Genomic DNA, 17,625 nt, shown 5'->3' with positions numbered 1-17,625 from the left:
TCCAGAGGCTTCTGGTGCCGAGACTGCCTCCCCAGCACCCCGGGAACGGATCTGGCAGGTGGTGTGGCACATATGGGAGGGAGCTCTGGATGTGGCCCCTGAGAGCAGAGCACTGCTGGCCGTTCCCCAGGTTTTCCCAGAGAGGAGGCGTGGGAAGATTCCAGGGCTGTCACGGTCAGTGGGCCATGGAAGCGGAGGCCTCTTCCCTAGAAGGAGTCCTGCCATGAACGTATGCAGACCTCAGCCTCTGGTCCCTGTTGCTCCGTGGGACCCCTCAGCTTCCACCAAGAGCCTGGAGGAGCCTGTGTGCTGCCCAACCCCCACCCCACCCGGCATTTGGAAGGTGTTTTGGGAAGCCAGGCACTGCCTTAACCTTGCTTGTGCTCCCCAGGCCCTGGCTGGTCCCTCTCTGATCTGTAGTCCAGTCCAGATGGGGCTGACTCTGGGGGACTCCCCGTCCCCTCCCTGATGGGCCGAGAGCCTGCCCCCGCAGGCCAGTGCTGGGGGCTTGGTCCCCAGCATGGCTGACACGCCGCTGGTGAGAGCCCTTCCATGTGTCTCTCTGCTTCAGAGTACCTGGCCCGCCTGTGGTCCCCCCTCCCTTCCCTCTGGGGCCCACTTCGAGTAGCTCGGCCCTCAGGTTCCCTTTGGGGTAGGAACCTGTGGTGGGTGCCCTACCCTGCATGCCACAGATACACCTTTGGACCCCGGTCTCTGCCTCCAGCTGCCTGCTGGAAGGTCCTGTCTGTACTGCGGGCTCTTGGGTGCTGCTCAGTCCCCCACCTCCCACTCACCTGGCTGCCAGCACCTCGACGCGGTCCCCTCGTGGCTTCTGCCATTGTCCTTAGGGCTGCATCTGCTCAGCCACGTTCGCCTGCCTGCCGTGTCTCCAGCTGTTTGCTGTGGGTAATAATAGCCTGTTTCCTAAGCAAGGTAGGCTTGCTATTGTCCTACTTTCCGTCGGTGTCTATCACCGGTTGCTTCTTGCTGCCCTAGCAAAGCATCTTATTCCTGGAAATTTGGGTTTTGACCCTTCTGAACGTCTCTGAAACACCTCATGTCTTGGACTTTTTTTTTTTTTTAAGATTTTATTTATTTATTCGACAGACAAAGATCACAAGTAGGAAGAGAGGCAGCAGAGAGAGGAGGAAAGAGGCTCTCTGCGGAGCAGAGAGCCCGACGCGGGGCTCGATCCCAGGACCCTGGGATCACGACCCGAGCCAAAGGCAGAGGCTTTAACCCACTGAGCCACCCAGGTGCCCCATGTCTTGGATTTTTGATTGACCTGCTGTGGCAGAAGTTCGGGCTCTAGGTTTATGCTGTTGGGCCATCCCAGGTGACCTTTGTCCCTTGGTCCTAGGGGAGAAAGGAGCTTCTCGTGGAACAGTGGCCTCACCTGTCTGCCCAGTCCAGACCTCCTGGGTGCTTGTCCAGTTGTGCAGTTGCCTGTGACCCTCTCTCCAAGTTGGCTCCTCAGCATTGGCTGCTTCTGGGTCTGTGACGTTGGTGGTGCTGTGGGTTTGGTCCTGGGAGACCTTAGAACTCTCAGGCTCCTCAGATCAGGGACAGGCCACTTGATGCCCGTGGCAGGGAGTGTTCTCGGGCTCATGCTGGTGAGGATGGTGGAGAACCGGGAGCAGACAGAACCAGAGGAGAGGAGTGGGGTGGGGGCGGTTGACATGCACCGAGATTTCCCTGTGGCGCACAGCCCATGGGGTCACCAAAAAGGGCATCTCTGTTTTCCCTGGTGTGACAGAATCAGGCGGTGATAGTCAGCTGGGCTTCGTGCTGAGTTTGGGCTCTGACCCAGGCCACAGCTCCATGTGTGGTCACACTGGAGCAGAGAGAGCTCCCACAGGAGGCGTGGAAGGATCAGACACCCCATGGGCTCTAGCTGGAGATTGGGGTCAGGTGTTCCTTGCCAGGTCCTGCTGAGGGCATGGCCAGGGCTGTTCTGTGGCTGGGGCTAGCCGGAGCTGAGGTGAAGAGGGTAGGGGTGCGGTAAGGAGGGCATGGGTCCTCTCTCTGCGGGCTGCCTCCCATGGCTGCCTGGAGCAGTTGGTTCCTGTAGCCTGGGAGCAAAGGCAGACATGATAAATCTTTGCTAGCGTCTGAGGAGGTAGGCTTTGGAGAAGGTTGTCCTGAGAGAGAGAGAGAGAGAGAGGCTGACCGTGGAGGAGAAGACAATCTGCAGGGCCAGGTGGCCCCTGGAGGTGCCTTCCTGGCAGGAGACAGTTCCCCAGAAGCCCACAGACTGCCCAGGAGCCCTGGGCCAGGGCAGGGAGCTGCTGAGGGCTCAGTTTTGCGTTGTTGTCTGAGAGAGAAATATGGTCAATATTTTATATCAGCTGGTTATTCAGGATAAGCATATTTCTTATCTTTTGGCATTTACTTAAATTGCCTTGCATATTTGAAGACAATTGGTTACAAATTAATTCCATTTAAATAAACAGTTAAATATGAAATGGCTGAATTTGGGGGTTGCTGATGTAAGGATATCAATATTCAAAGATGGGAATTTTTAAACCCAGGAAAGAGAGGGACTTTGTTAAAACCTAGTGATCACAGCAAAATTCCGGTCTGTGTGTGGTGGTGGTGGTGGTGAGGGACTTGGCTTTGTGGTTAACTTGCGTATCAAGGTAGAGTTGAGTGTAACTTGAGCTTCTCATTATGGCCCATGGGATCTCCAGGGGGACACAGGAACCCAGCCCAGCACCTAGCAGGGGAGGGCAGTGGGGGAGCCTTGTGGGGCATGTTCTCCAGCGGGCCTCACCTTCTTTCTGGGGTTAGAAACTGCAGGGGGAAGGCAAGGGGCAGGGGCATTTGGGCCCATCCCACTCACCCTTTGTGACCTGTCCCTCAGGCCGAACCGACCCTCATAGGCATCCGTGGGTTTGTTGTTGTTTTTACCCAAATGAATACATGCTCGCTAGAGAAAATGCTGACTAGAACAGAGGCAAAAGCAAGGAATATCTGAATTTCTTCACTCCAAGTTAGACCCTGTCAACACTGTGGGGAATGCCTTTTGGACTCTCCCGTGTGTCTTGAATGTTTCTCTATTTTTGTATCTGAGTACCCTTTTGTGTGGGTCTGTGTGTTTCTGCATGTGTGTATAGTTAGTGGGGATCTTTATGTATTAGTCTAAGCGTATGCCTGTCTGGGTGTGTCTCTGTGTGTGCATGCGCACGCACACTTGTGTGTGTGCACGCACCCCATATACGTCTGTGTGTGTCTGCCTGTGCCTCTTCCGAAATACATGCCTGCCTGGGTGTGTGTTCATCGTATCTGTTGTGTTTGCAGCTGTGTTTGTGTGCTGGGTCACTTTGCTGCTCATGTGTCCGTAGGAGCATGTTGGTATGTGTACGTACATTTTGTAAAGTGAAATTTTACTGCTGTGTTTGCCTGCTGAGTAGACAGGCCATTGCTTTTCCTAACGTCAAAGTGACATTTGGGGAAATGGGAGGCAGAGTCTGTGTTGTCATCTTGATTTATGTCATCTGCTGCTCTGTTCTTGACTCTGAACCATGTTGGCTGCCTGTGGTCTCTTTGATATTTCACAAGTAGGGCTTTGATTGTACAACAATTCAGGTGACTTTGAGTTGGTCTTATTTGTGTACTTAGGAGTCCCCAAAGCTTTGGAGATCTGGAATCCTCCCAGGCTGCTAATGCCCCCTTCCCACTTCTCTCCTTTGTCCTTCCTTCTTCAGTGGGCTCAGCCAGCAGTGGGGGTGTCAGCTGCATAACCACGGCATTAGACAGGTGTTTTCAAACATCAGTAACGGGGGCCAAGTAGAGTCTCTGCTTGGTCATGAGCCAACATGCCCTATGTGTGATATCCTGACCCGAGATGGAACAGGGTCAGAATCCAGGGGGTTGAAGGCTTGCCCCGGCTTCTCTGCCGAGGCCTGCATTTTGTGCTGGGCCATGCCAGGCTTCCCCAGCTTTCTCACTGCCAGCTTGAGCTCTGGGTCACACATGATGTACCCCGACCTGATCTTTTTGTCTCTTGGGGTCCCCTTTTCCATTATGTTTATCTTATCAAAGAACAACTTTTGGCTTTATAGATTTTTCTTTATGTTTGCCTTTTATTTCATTGATTTCTGTGCTTTCTAATTTCCTTTTCATTTCTTTAGATTTGTTTTTTCTCTAGCTTCTTGAGAGAAAAGAAAGGGTCATGCTTGGGGATAGGAGCTTAGATCTTTGTTTTCTTTTCTTTCTTTCTTTCTTTTTTTTTTTTTTTAAGATTTTATTTATTCATTTGAGAGAGAGCACAAGCAGGAGAGACAGAAGGAGAGGGAGAAGCAGACTCCCTGCTGAGCGGAAAGCCCAACATGGGGCTCAATTCTAGGACCCTGAAATCATGACCTGAGCTGAAGGCAGATGCTTAACTATCTGAGCCACCCAGGTGCCACATAGATCATTGTTTTCAATGTTCTTTTCCACCAAATGCATTTAGAGCTATCAGTTTTCGTCTGGGCATTGTGACATTTCACACTTTTATTTTCTAATTTTGTTTTGTTTTGTTTTGTTTTTTTGAACAGCGAGTCTTTAGAAGTCTGTTGGTTAATTTGCAAACAAATTGGGATTTTACAGTTTTCTTCATGTTACTGATTTCTAGTTTAATTCTACTGTAATCAGTGAGCATTTTCTGTATCTTAGTGCTTTGAAAATTGTTGAAACTTCCAATGTATGATGACTATGATAAATGTTTGTGTGCAGTGTTGAACAGAAGTGGAGAGGAAGAGCCTTGTTCCTCATCTTAGGGGAAAGCTTCTGATCTTTGACCATGAACTATGACATAGGCTGTGTGTTTTTTGTACATACCTTTATCAGATTGAAGAAGTACCCTTCTCTTCCTAGATAAAAACTAGTGTTTTTATCACAAAAGGTTGTTGGATTTTATAAGATCCTTTTTCTACATCTATGTGGTTTTTGTTTTAAATTTTTTTAGTATGGTGTATTATATTGATTCTTTTTGTCTGTTGAAGTAACCACATTCCTGAGATAAACCCAACTTGGTCATGGTGTATGTTTGATGGATTTTGTTTGTTAGTATTTTGTTGAAGGTTTTTTGGTGCCAATGTTCATGAGAGATTTCCACCTGTAGTTTTCTTGTGATGTCTTGGTTTTGGTATCAGGATAATTCCGAGCTTGTAGAATGAGTTGAAATGTTCCTTCCTCTTCTAGTCTTAGTGAGAGTTAAAGAAGGATTGTTGTCAATTCGTTTTTAAGCATTTGGTATTCATGATGCAGGCATTGGATCCAGGGCTTTTCTTTGTGAGAAGGTTTTGATTACTAATTCAGTCTCTTTACTCGTCATGGGTCTATTTGGATTTTTTTTTCCTTGTATCAGTTTTGGTAGTTTGTGTCTTTAGGAGTTTTTCTTTTTTTAAGATTTTATTTATTTATTTGAAAGAGAGAGAAAGACAGCACAAGCAGGGGGAGAGGCAGAAGAAGAAAGAGAAGCAGACTCCCCGATGATCAGGGAGTCAGATATGGGGCTCTATCCCAGGACACTGGGGTCATGACCTGAGCTGAAGGCAGATGCTTAACTGCAGCACCCTGGAAAATTTGTCTTTTTCATCTCAGTTATCCAGTTATTGCCACACAGTTGTTCTCTTATAATCCTTTAATCCTTTTAATTTTTGTTAAATCAGTAATAATGTCCCCCCACCCTTTTTTAAACATTTCTGTTCAGTAATTTGAGCCTTCTCTTTGTCTCTTGGTCAGTCTGAAAGTGCCAATTTTGTTGATCTTTTCATAGAACCAACTTTTATTTCATTGATTTTTCTCTACTGTTTTTCTATTTTCTATTTCACTTGTTTCTGCTCAAATCTTTATTGTTCTATTCCTTCTGCTTGCTTTGGGTTTAATTTCCTCTTTTTTCTAGTTTCTTTTTAAAAGATTTTGATTTATATTTGTGAGAGGGAGAGAGAAAGTGGGCACACACATGTGTTGGGGGAGAGGGGCAGAGGGAGAGAGGTACAGAGAGAATCCCAGGCAGGCTCCACGCTCAGGATGGAACCCGATGTGGGGCTTGATCTCACGACCCTGAGATCATGACCTGAGCTGAACTCAGGAGTCTGGTGCTTGACCAACTGAGCCACCGAAGTGCTTCTTTTTCTAGTTTCCTAAGGTAGAAGAGTAGGTCATTGGTTTGAGATCATTTTCTTCCTTTTTAACATCGCTATTTTTGGCTGTTAACTTCCTTGTAAGCACTACTTTTGCTGCATTCTGTAGGTCTTGGTATGTTGTGCTTTTGTTTCCATTTGTCTCAGCGTATTTTTAGTTTTCCCTTGTGATTTCTTCATTGACCTATTGGTTATTTAAGAGTGTAAAATGTAATTTCCACAGATGAGTGAATCTTTCTTCTGTTATTGATTTCTAATCTCATTCCAGTGTGCTTGGAGGACACACTCAATAAGATTTCAGTCCTTATAAGTTTGTTGGGAGTTGTTTTATGGCCTAGCGTATGATCTGTTCTGGAGAATGTTCCATGTGCACTTGAGAAAATGGGTATTCCCCTGTGGGGTGGTGTAGTCTAGAGATGTCTGTTAGGTCTAGTTGGTTTACAGTGTTGCTCACGTCTCCTGTTTCCTTGTCAGTCTTCCATCTAGTTGTTCTGTCCATTACTGCAAGCGGAGCACTGAAGTCTCCAGATATTGTGGGGTTAATTGTTTTCCCTTCGGTTCTGTCAGTTTCTGATTCCTCTATCTTGGGACTGTGTTGTTAGGTGCGTATAGGCTCATAATTATTATGACTTCTTCATGAATTGATCTTTTAATTTGTATAAAACGTCCTTATCTTTAGTAAAAAAATTTTTTTTTGTCTTAAGCCTTATTTTGTCTGATGTGAATAGAGCTGTTCCAGCTCCCTTTTGGTTTCTGTTTGCGTATATACACCTTTTCTCATCCTTTCATTTTCAACCTATTTGTGTCTTTGACTCTGAAGTGTGTCTTTTTAGAGCGTTTACTTGTCTCATATGTCTTTTAATTCCTTCTGCCAGTCCTTGCCTTTTAATTGGAAAATCAAATCTGTTTACATCTAAAGTAATTACTGATAAGGAATGACTTCCTTCTGCCATTTTGTTATTAGTTTCTGTATTGTCATATGTCATTTTTGTTCTTCAGCTTCTCCATTACCACTTTCTTTTGTGCTTAATTGATTTTTTGCAGTACATTCCTTTCTCATCTCCTTTTCTGTATGTCTTAATTATTTTCTTAGTTGTTACCTGGGGGATTACAAATGACCTCTTAAACTTGCAACAGTCTAGTTTGCATTAATGTCAACTTCATTTCGGTAGCGTACAACAGCTTTGCTTCCATAGAGCTCCATGTTGTCCCCTCCCTTGTGCTGTTGTCGCGTACAGATTGCATCTTCACCTGTTCCGTTGGTCAATACAGACTTACGATTATTGCTTTATATGGTTGTCTTTTAAGTCAGAGAGGTGGAGAAAGGAGTTCCAAAAAAATACATTTACCCCGTCTCTCTACTTGCCTATGTAATTACTTTTATCGATGCCCTTTTTTTCTTATGTGGATTCAAGTTACTCTTGTGTTCTTCACTACAGTATGAAAGATTCCCTTTAGCATTTCTGGTAGGATAAGTCTTCTAGCGATGAATTCTGTATTTTTGTCTATCTGGGACTGTTTTAATTTTTCTTTCATTTTTGAATCATAGCTTTGCTGGATATAGAATTCTGGTTGACACATTTTTCCCCCCTTTCATCCTAGTGCCTTTTGGACTTTATAGTTTTTGATGAGGAATCAGCCATTATCTTACTGAGAATTCCTCATATGTCATGCATTTTTTTTCCTCTTATTGCTTTCAGGATTTTATCTTTGTCTTTTGACAGTTAGATTATACGTCTTAGTGTGGGTCTCTTGGGATTTATCCTTTATGGAGTTTATTGGGCTTTGTAGATGTATAGATTCATGTTTTTCACTAAATTGTTGAAGTTTGAGGCCTTCCCCTCCCCTCCCCCCACCAAAATTCTTCTCCTTTATCTTTCTCCTTTTCTCCTGGGACTCCTATTGTGTGTATGTTGGTGTACTTGACAGAGGAGGCTATGGCAGCTAGGTCCACCTACCAAGAGTGGAGGGTGGTGTTCTGCAGCCGAGCAGCTTGTTCTCTAACTGCATTTAGAGCATTTGGCCTGGCTGCAAGTCTGCTTCAGGAAGTGAGCAGCAGGCCTTCTGTGGGACAGACAGTCATGAAGTTAAAGCTTGGGGCCCTCTCTGGGTCATGTCCTTTCTTGGTTTGCCTTGGTATTTCTTGCAGGGAGATGATAGACCATTGAACTAATAGGCTTGATTTGTTTTTCCTCTACAGGTTTAACGTCAATAATACCATTCTTCATCCGGAAATTGTGGAGTGGTGAGTATTGCCCGTGGCTACTTTGGCTGTTTGTTGTGCTCCTCTCAGAAAGCTGAGAGACCCTGTCACTGCCACCTCAGACAAGATGGTCCCCAGAACAACTCTCTTCTGTGTATGTGTGTGTGTGTGTGTGTGTGAGAGAGAGAGAGAGAGAGAGAGAGTTGGTCTGATTTTCCAAAAGGGCCTGAGTCACTTGAATGTCAGTTAAATTTCTCTCATCTTTTATTTAGGAGACTTTTGAAAACTCTTGCCATGAATGAGCCATACTCATATGGTCAGTTAGAGTAGATAATGAAAAGAGTGAAAATAAACATCACACATAATCCTATTACCAGAAAGGTAAACATGTTTTCCTCATGTTGCTTCTGTGTCCTGACAAGTTGGCATCCTGTTGTACATGTTCTTCTGTTGCCTCCGTTCCTTCCTTGCTGATACTGGCAGCCCGTCCATACCTGCAGCACACTTGGTTTCTGCTGGTTCACAGAGGGGTAAACTTTCTCAGGTTGGGCATCACCTCTGTAGGCCTTGGAAGTGGCCCTCCCACCCAAGCAGTCATTTTGGCCTCAGTTTTAGGGCAAGAGAGGTAACAGGTTGCTAGTTAGGAGGCTGCTGCAGGATCCAGGTGGTCGTGGAAGGGTACCGTGACAGAGTTGAGAGCAGAGTGGTGGGCAAGGGGAACACTCTTGGTAGGTGCTGGCTGTGACGTGAGTGAAGGCTGGAGTTGAAGCTAACTCCAGTTTTTTGTCCTGAACAGCTGGGTAGTGTGTCACCGGGATGGGGATACCTGGGAAGAGCAGTCTGAAGCAGGTTCCAATGGGAGCGAGGCTGGGCCAGTGGTGGAAATCGGAGTGCCGTCATAGGCATCGGTACTGACCGTGGGAACTTTCTCGGCAGCCACACACGCTCTGAGGACAGGGCCTGTGTCCTTTTGGTACACAGCCACCTTTTCTTGTTTCTTGTTTGCCCTCTGCAGCTCCCAGCTGACAGAAGAACAAATCCTGGATACTCAGGAATGGGCCCGTAACCCACTTACACCCCACGTGTGACAGTCCCTCCTGGCCACTTACAGTTCGGGTGCTTTGGAGACTGTGCTGAGTTGTACGCTCCAGCGTCTCCTGAGGGAGAAGTCATTAGTTTATTACTTTGGAACTTTGCTTTCATTCTAGCGACATTTCCAAGGCTCTGAGGTGGATTCTGCATTCATAAGAATACCTCCCAACTTTTTCAAAGCCGGCAGCAGAACAAATTTGACATTTGATGGCAGTAGAACTATTTTAGAAATGTCACATTGTCTTTACTGCCTCAAGGGTGTGTTTTAATAGCGTGGGTTCTGGCCTCTGTAGTGACCGCAGTCATTCTCAAGTGAGATCCATGGTGCCCTCTGCCCTCTTGGAAGAAGGGAACGAAGGGTTCTGGGTGGAATGGCAGGCTGGGCCCTCGTTTCCGGGAGGGTGGGGTTTTCTGTGACGTCAAGGTATGATCGACTGACACATCTTTGGGCACCCGTGTCCTGCATGCTTTCATTCCCCCTCCATGTAGGCCCCATGGAGAGGGGCTGCCTGAGGTGACAGAAAAACCAGCTACTCAGGCACATCAAACTCTAACCCCAGCCCGTACCCCTCGGCAAGTCACTTAAGTGTTCTGAGCCTGTTCTCTCTGCCAGTGGTGATGAGGTAATACCTAGTTTGTGAAGTTTCACCACGTGTCTTCGACCCTTCGGGCCGCCATAACAGTTACCGTGGCGGGTGGCTCCTGAACAACAGGAATGTGCTTCTGCAGTTCTAGAACCTGGGAAGTCCAAGACCGAGGTGGTGGCAGACTCAGTGTCTGGTGACAGCCCACTTCCTGGTCCCTAGATGGCCGTGTTCCCACAGTGTCCTCACAGGACAGAAGAGGCGGGCGTTCTCTGGGGTCTCTTTTATTTTTTTTATTTATTTTATTTTATTATTATTTTTTTAAGATTTTATTTATTTATTTGACAGACTGAGATCACAAGTAGGCAGAGAGGCAGGCAGAGAGAGGAGGAAGCAGGCTCCCTGCTGAGCAGAGAGCCCGATGCAGGGCTCCATCCCAGGACCCTGAGACCTTGACCTGAGTTGAAGGTAGAGGATTTAACCCACTGAGCCACCCAGGCGCCCCTGGGGTCTCTTTTTTATAAGTCTTGCCAGTCCCATTCATGAGAGCTCTGCCTGCATGACCTGTTCGCCTCCCAAGTCCCCACCTCTGAGTACCAGCACATCGGAGGCTCGGCTTCAACGTTTCCATTTTGGAGGGAGACCCATTTCAGCCTATAGCGCTGAGCCTTGGTTTCCTCACGGGCAAAGCAGAAGTGCTCTCCCTTGATAGGTGATGGCTCAAGGCTTGAATGAAAGCAGAAGTCAAGTGCTGACTCAGCTTAATACAATGTCTGTTGCTTGTTTTAAAAAAAAGATTTATTGATTTGAGGGAGAGAGAGAGACAGAGTATGTGCATGTGAGTGGGGGGAGGGGGAGAAGGAGAAAGGATCCCCTCAGACTCCCACTGAGTGCAGAGCCGATGCAGGGCTCAGTCTCAGGACCCCGAGATCATGACCTGAGGTCGAAGCCTGAGCCACCCAGGCGCCCCTGTCTGTCGCCCTTTGAGACTGCTTGTGTGTAAGGCACTGTGCTAAGCACTTGAAGCTTGTCCCCTTCTTCAAAGAGGTATTTTGTTTATGCTCTAAGCTAGGTGCTCTGATTATCCCCATTCTACAGATGAGGAAACTTGAGGCACAGGAGGGGATTTGCCTGAGAAAAAGCCAGGAGCTGAGCTGAGCCCAGGCGGGTGATCCTAGGATCTTGAGCTGCCTCTTGTGTATCTGAGGAGCGCCCTGGAGGGGTGGGAGTGGGGGGGTTGCCTGACCTTCAGCCATGTTCTCGGTCCTCTCTTGACCACAGGACACGCAGGGGTGTTCAGAGGGCCCGGCTTGGCTCTGTGTGAGGCCAGGGTATAGTGAGGGTGGGGGCCTGAGGCTGTGCAACTGAGCTTCATCCCCCTCCATGTCCCCCCCACTCATGTACCCCACCTCCCCGTTAGCCACTGGGCTGGGGGTGTGCGGTTCCTCCCGGGGCCTGTCTGATAGAGGCAAGGAGCAGCCTCTCCCAGCACAGAGGACGCTTCCTGCCTTGTTTCTTTGGATGTCATTCATTTCCTCTCTGTGACTGCTTTATTGTTTCCCATTCGCTCGAGCAGTGCCTTTTTGATTTCCTGTAAATTCCTCTATAATCATACTGCTCCCCAGAAACATGAGATCATAACTGATCATTTCTCTCCTTGTGCCGGGTACCGCAGTTCGAATGTGGAGGTCAAAAGTTGAGACTGGAGAGCGGGCATCTCACTTCCATAATTTAGGCTGTGGTTCTGCTCTCGCGTTCTGCGGGTGATTAAATCGATCTGGAGTTAGGTTAGGAAATAATGGGAGATACTTCTGTGCCGTCTTCATAGCTCCGTGCCTCGGATCCCGGGGAAGTACGTCGGGAAGCGCCCCACAAGCACGTCCCCGGTCGCCACGCGCCTTCTGGGGTTTTAAGTGAGACGGTGTTAAATTGAGTCACACGCCGATTTTAGAGCTGTTAATTACAGAGTGAAGGTGTCATGCGTGTATTAATCAGGCAGCGCGGTAGCGTATCTGTTTCTACTTCCCTGCCTTTTCTGTGCCCGGGAGATGGCGAGGTGTGGCTGGTTCTGGGGCAGAAACACGGCAGCATCCTGCGTCCCGGGTAACACGTCCCGAATTAGAAAAGGTACGTAGATGATGACCTAGATTCTCGGGGCGTGTGTGAAAAGTATTCCAGTTGGGTTGCTTTTTGTCTCCTCAGGAATAGGCATTTAATCCTACGTTAACAAGAAAGCCAAGTGGACAGTGGGGGTCCTAGGGCAGAGCGAGGCCTCGAAGGACCACGTGCCGGAAGGCGGGAGATGGGCTGTGGGGCATCAGGCAGAGAAGAAGCCACACTGGGCCCCGGGCCGCACACGAGCTGGGACCCTCCCCCATGCCCCTCCCCGTGGCAGCCCGTGTCCGTCTGGCCCACGTCAAGTCTCAAGCACACTTAGCTCACTGCTGAGCGAAGCCGCCATTGTCTTCATGGCTTCAATTTCTTTGAGAGGACTTACTGATGGAGCCTCCTGAGGATATGTAATTCCAAGTAGCTCTTTCCCTTCTCTCCCTCCTGTTGTGCCGGGATTTTATCCTTTGCGGCACCAGGTCATGCGGTGTGGAAGGAACGGACGTGGGGTCCTGTGGCCTTGACTTCCTGCCTGCCGGCTCCCACACAACCAGCCCCTCTGCACATTCATCTCCGGGAGAGATGGAATTCCTCTCCCTTCAAATGGATGTTGGTCACCACGGTGGCACTTGGATGCTTAGAGACTGTTATTGGATATACTTCATCCTGTCTTGCTACTATTTTAATCAGTGGAGCATTCAAACCTCAGCTAATTAATGTCTTAATCCTGGGTTTAATGCCCAGAGGCAGCTTCGTCACCTATGCATATCGAAGGGGAAAAAACCAAATTGCGTAAATAAATCTCAGCCGGGTCCAGTTTTTGTCATTTCTGGCCTGTTGCAGGGGACTCTGGGCCCAGTGTGGTGGAGGAGCCTTCTCCCCCATCACGGGCAGGGCCACCGGCCTGGGGACTCTGCACAACAGCCGACATTGCCTGCACATGTCAGCCACCTCCTCTTGCTCGTCAAAGAGCCTGAGCTGTTCTTAGCCCAACCTGTTAACTGCACCTGTGTTGTCCTGTCCCGAGCTTGGGTCCTCTGGTGCCTCTTGGAGGAGGCGGCCTTGGTCTGGTCCTGGCGACAGAAGACTGGCAGATAGTATTTCTTACCCCAGCCCCACACATTCTGGGGTCAAACAAGGCTGTGGCTGAGTGTGACACTAGGTGGCCCTCATTCTGGAGGGCCTGGGACAGCACAGGCTGGACCATGGTGGAATCCTCTTTTTCTTTATCTTTTCATGTCCGGGAGTCATAGAAAAAGCCGCATCAGAGTCGGGGCAGTCAATCCTTCCTGAAGATAGGGAGAAACTGCAGAATGCTGGGAAGTCTTGTTATTTTTTCCAGTCATCATAAAAACCGTTTCTGGTGCTTGTGTCCTGGAGAGAACTGGGCCAAGCTGGACGCCTGGGACCTGGGCAAGGCTTAGACCCCAAGGGCCCTGTGAATAATCAGGTGAGCCTGTTCTCGGGGCCTTTAAAGCTTGGATTCAGTTGGGCCAGGCCGGTTTTGTTGGAGAACTGCCTTTGTGGCATAATTTGTCCTGGTTTGGGTTGATTTTTTTTTTTTTAACATGACTTAAAAATAAGTCCTGAGTAAACCAGGTAAAGGCCTGGTTTGTCATCTCCCACAAATTCAAATTGGGAAGGAAAGCAGGCCTTGGCATCATTGGTTGGAAGTGCTGGTGTCTCTGATGGGAAGAGAGTGTGGTTTGGGCACCAAGTCTCCTTGGAGGAGAAGCCAATGGCCTGATTTACTGGGCCTCTCTGCAGACCTGGGTGCTCCTGCTGCGGGGAGGGGCCATGGGGAGAGCCTGTGCCGTGGGCTCCTGGGGTTCAGGTCCTGGGGCTGCCTCTTCCTAGCCATGTGGCTCAGGGCAAGGCAGTGGCTGTGGCAGTCTGTGCTGCTGGAGCCTGGGCAGGCTGTGCCCCTGTCCCGTGCAGGGCAGGCCTGGCTGAGCGACAACCCACGCTGTCTGCCAAACTCCCCTGGGGTGGGGTGGAGGAAGCCTCTTTTTCTTCTTTGAAAAGAGCCACAAGCTCTCATTTCTGGAAGTAAGGCATTTTCCAGCTTTGGTGCAATGACCAGGTACTATTTCTAACCCTGGTTCCTGTGTGTCTGTTTTGGGCCAAGCCCTTGGGGTGAAGCAACACTGCCCCCCCAGGACCACAGCCTTTTTAGGATGAGACTTAAATGTAAGAGTCCGGCCTGTGGTAGCTCTCCAAGGATTCCTGTAGATTGCCCTGGAAACCTAGGGAAGGGGTTTTGGGGAGCTCCTCCCCCACCTTGAGAAAGGTGTGGTCAGGTGGGAGCTGGTGGTGAAAGGGGGTGAGCAGAGGAGGTAGGTGGTGGAGACCGGAATGGAAAGGCTCGTGAATAGTTTTAACTCCATCTGGAGGACATTTAGAGGCCCCCAAAGCTTTTAAGCAAGGAAAAGCATGGTCGCATTTGCGTTTCCTAAAGATCCCCAGCCGCTGCCAGTGAGCACAGAGGCCTGCAGGCAAGAAGAGGCCGGAGAGCAGTCCAGGCTGGAGGCAGTGGGGGCCGGATGGAGAGAAACCAAGGGTCTGAGAGAGGTTGTGGAGGTAGAATTGGAGCCCTTGGTCCTCACTTTGGATGTGGGAGCAACGGATGGATGACAGGGAGGTGTCTGGGAGGGCACGCAGGTGCCTGTCTGAAGCAGCACGGGTGCGGCGGAGCTGTGGGGTGAGATGGGGGAGTTGGGGTCACGCTGAGCTGGAGGAGCCTGGGGGGCGTGCAGGTGCAGGTACAGCGGAGCGGCCTGTGCCAGTGAGTTGGGGTTTGGGAGCAGGGAAGAAGGGCAGGAGAGGGAGACGGGGCCAGATGAGGCAGGGCTCCCCGTGCTGCTTCTTGACAGTCCCAGAATGCCTCTGGACTTGGCAGCCGGGGGTCCTGCTCCCACACATTGGTGAGAAGGGGGCTGGCAGGCTGGAGGGCGGTGGTAGGCCGAGGGAGAAGGGGTGGGGGAGGAGATGGACGAGAGGTTTGAGATAAAACACAAAAGCAGCTCTTGCTCTCCTCGCAAAGCAGAGATGGTAATGGTTTGCCTTCCAGAAACGTGGCAGAGTAGTGGGAGGTAGAGTTTGCCTGGTGGAGGAGGAAGAGGTAAGTGGGTGGTCACGGAGCTCCCAGTAATAGGGGCCACGTGGGGTCCAAGCCCAGGTGTGTATGCTGGGGTGCTGAGCCTGGTCCGCCCCTTCCTTGTAACACGAGTGTGGAGGGGAAGGCTTGGGAGTTCGGAGAGGAGGGGATGGAAATGAGCTCATTCGTCTGCTGAGGAGGGGAGGAGGCCCAGGGAGGGGAGAGATCGTAGGGAGCTAGAGCTGAGAGGAGCCCTCCGGCCCTGCGTGCCCCCTTGCAGCTCATGGCAGAACTGGGACGGTGCCGTGGCCGGTGGGGCTGGTGACTGGGAGTTTGCTGTGCCATCCGCCCAGTCACAGATTTGCCTGCAGCCCTTGTGGCCCTGGGTCATGCTTGCAGCAGGCACAGGTTCTGGCTCATCCCTCGTGGGGGTTTGGCCCAGCCCGTGTGGCTGTGTGGCATAGGGCCTAGGGGTCTGAAGTGTTGGCAGGATGAACCAGGGATCTGAGTGGAATGGGGGGGGCGCAGAGGGCTTGGGGTGGGCACAGACTGGGCCTGGCTCCCCCGTGTTGTTACTCTGGTCATCACTGCACTTGAGAACAGCGACCCACTCCCTGCTTACCAGGGGCTCGGGCCGGGCTGAGCAGGTGGCAGTGGGGAGCGAAGCCCCAGGGGCTGCTTGGTTATCCTGTGAGTGGATTTGGACCTCAGGAGCTGAGCTGCTCATCCCAGTCCTGCCCAGGCTTTGCACCCTCCCCTCCAGGGCCCGGGAAGCAGCTTCCTGTTCCCCTGGTGGGACTGCTCCCAGCCCCCTGATGGGGAATCAGAGACACCTTCTGATGACAGAGAGCCCAGTGTCAGGCTTCAGGGTCTGCTTCCTCCGGAAAGAAAGGCTGTTCATGTGGAAAAAGTCTCCCTGGGCTGACGGGTTTATCTTTTCCACATTCCCCAGAAGGTTTTACGGTCTTAGAAGGGCGTCACGGTACTGTAAGATGCCTCCGTCACTTCCCTGTGACAGATGGCTGGCTGTCCCGGCTGGATGGTACCATGGAGACGGCGTGAGTCAGCGGCTGGCTCAGGCTGCTTCTGTGAAGTCCCTAGAGGTTTGCTGCCATCCTTGGCCTTGGTCAGGCTTCAGGATGCAGACGGCGACTGGAGGAGACAGTGAATGGGGGTGGGGGGCGCGCTGGTTCGCCATCGTCAGCCACTGGCTTTGCAGATCTGCAGGGTGCGCGAGTGTGTTCCCTTCACAAGAGGGAGAGGCTGTGTGGGAGTGTTGGCGAAGGCATGTCATTTTGTGTAAGGGAAGCAAACTGGCCACAGGGCATGCGCCAAGGACACTGGACCCTTAATGACCGGTCACGGCTGCCCCTGAAATGCCCATGGCCTGGAGTTGCTTATCTGAAATGGAGGTTGAAAATGAATATTTACGTAGCTTCTCTAGCCGAGTCGTGCTTGGCAATGAGGTTGATCGCCAAGACCAGAGACCTAACCACATTTGGGCAAATTAACATGAATTCATTATGGGGGCCCCCAGGACCCATCACAATCCAGCTACAGGAGGCACAGCGGAGTCTCGAAGGAGAGCAGGGTGTCTGGGTTGCGCCTGCCTCCCCCACACAGCCCCCCTCTCCTCTTGCCTGTTCCTAGTCTCCTCCTCTCTGCAGACTGGCTGTTTTCCACATTTTTTCCTGCACTCATGGCTGGAAGTGGCTGCACCACCCACTGTTGCCACCTCCATCCCTGGATCCTGCAGGGGGCCTGACTGGGGTGGGGGAGAATTCCTGGGCTGCCCAAGAGCAGGTGGGTGGGGTGGGGAGGAGTAGACCTCTTCAGCCTACCAGGCAGAGCCCTGAGAGTCGGCACACTAGATTCGGGTCCGACAGCCTTGCCAGGTAGATTTTATCCCCATTTTATGGATGGGGAAACTGAGTCTTGGTGAGGCAAGACATGTCTGGCTGCAGAATCTGGGTGTCTTCCAGCACCCCACTGCACACCCCCATGCCCCGGTGGCCTGTCTGGGCCCAAGCCGGCCCTGTGCTGCTTCCCAGCCCACGCCGAACGTGGTGGACCCCGAGGTCTCCGTGGGTGGGGGGTCCGACCAGTCCCCATCACTGACTTGCCACTTTGTTCTTCTCTCTAAAGCCGGGTCTTTAAGACGGACATGGAACTGGAGGTTTTGCGTTACACCAATAGAATATCCAGCGAGGCCCACCGGGAGGTAAGCTGGGCGCTGTCGTAGCTGGGCTGGGCAGACAGTGGGGCTCTGAGTGGGGCGGGAGAGCCTTGTTGAGATGGACAGTCCCGCGGCGGCTCCAGTCCCGAGTGCCATGTGAACAGGCAGCAGGTGGTGGCTCTTTTCTCTTCCCCAGTGGGGGCAGGACAGGGACAGCCTCTGCCCTAGCCCCT

At 50.7% G+C, this 17,625-nt stretch overlaps 1 protein-coding gene across 1 annotated transcript in view; it reads left to right on the top strand.

Annotated features, from left to right (window-relative positions):
- Positions 1-17,625, top strand: part of PEPD (peptidase D) — a 108,733-nt gene that overhangs the window by 26,471 nt on the left and 64,637 nt on the right. The window contains exons 7-8 of the mRNA XM_080827687.1: positions 8,332-8,376; positions 17,362-17,437. Coding sequence (XP_080683813.1) covers positions 8,332-8,376; positions 17,362-17,437 — 121 coding nt within the window. The remainder of the gene's footprint in view (positions 1-8,331; positions 8,377-17,361; positions 17,438-17,625) is intronic.

The sequence above is a fragment of the Martes martes genome (genome assembly GCF_963455335.1).
Source record: "Martes martes genome assembly, chromosome: 17".
In the NCBI taxonomy this organism is placed as follows: domain Eukaryota; kingdom Metazoa; phylum Chordata; class Mammalia; order Carnivora; family Mustelidae; genus Martes; species Martes martes.
The sequence above is the reverse complement of the archived record's forward strand: the minus strand, read 5'-3'. Positions and strand labels throughout refer to the sequence as shown.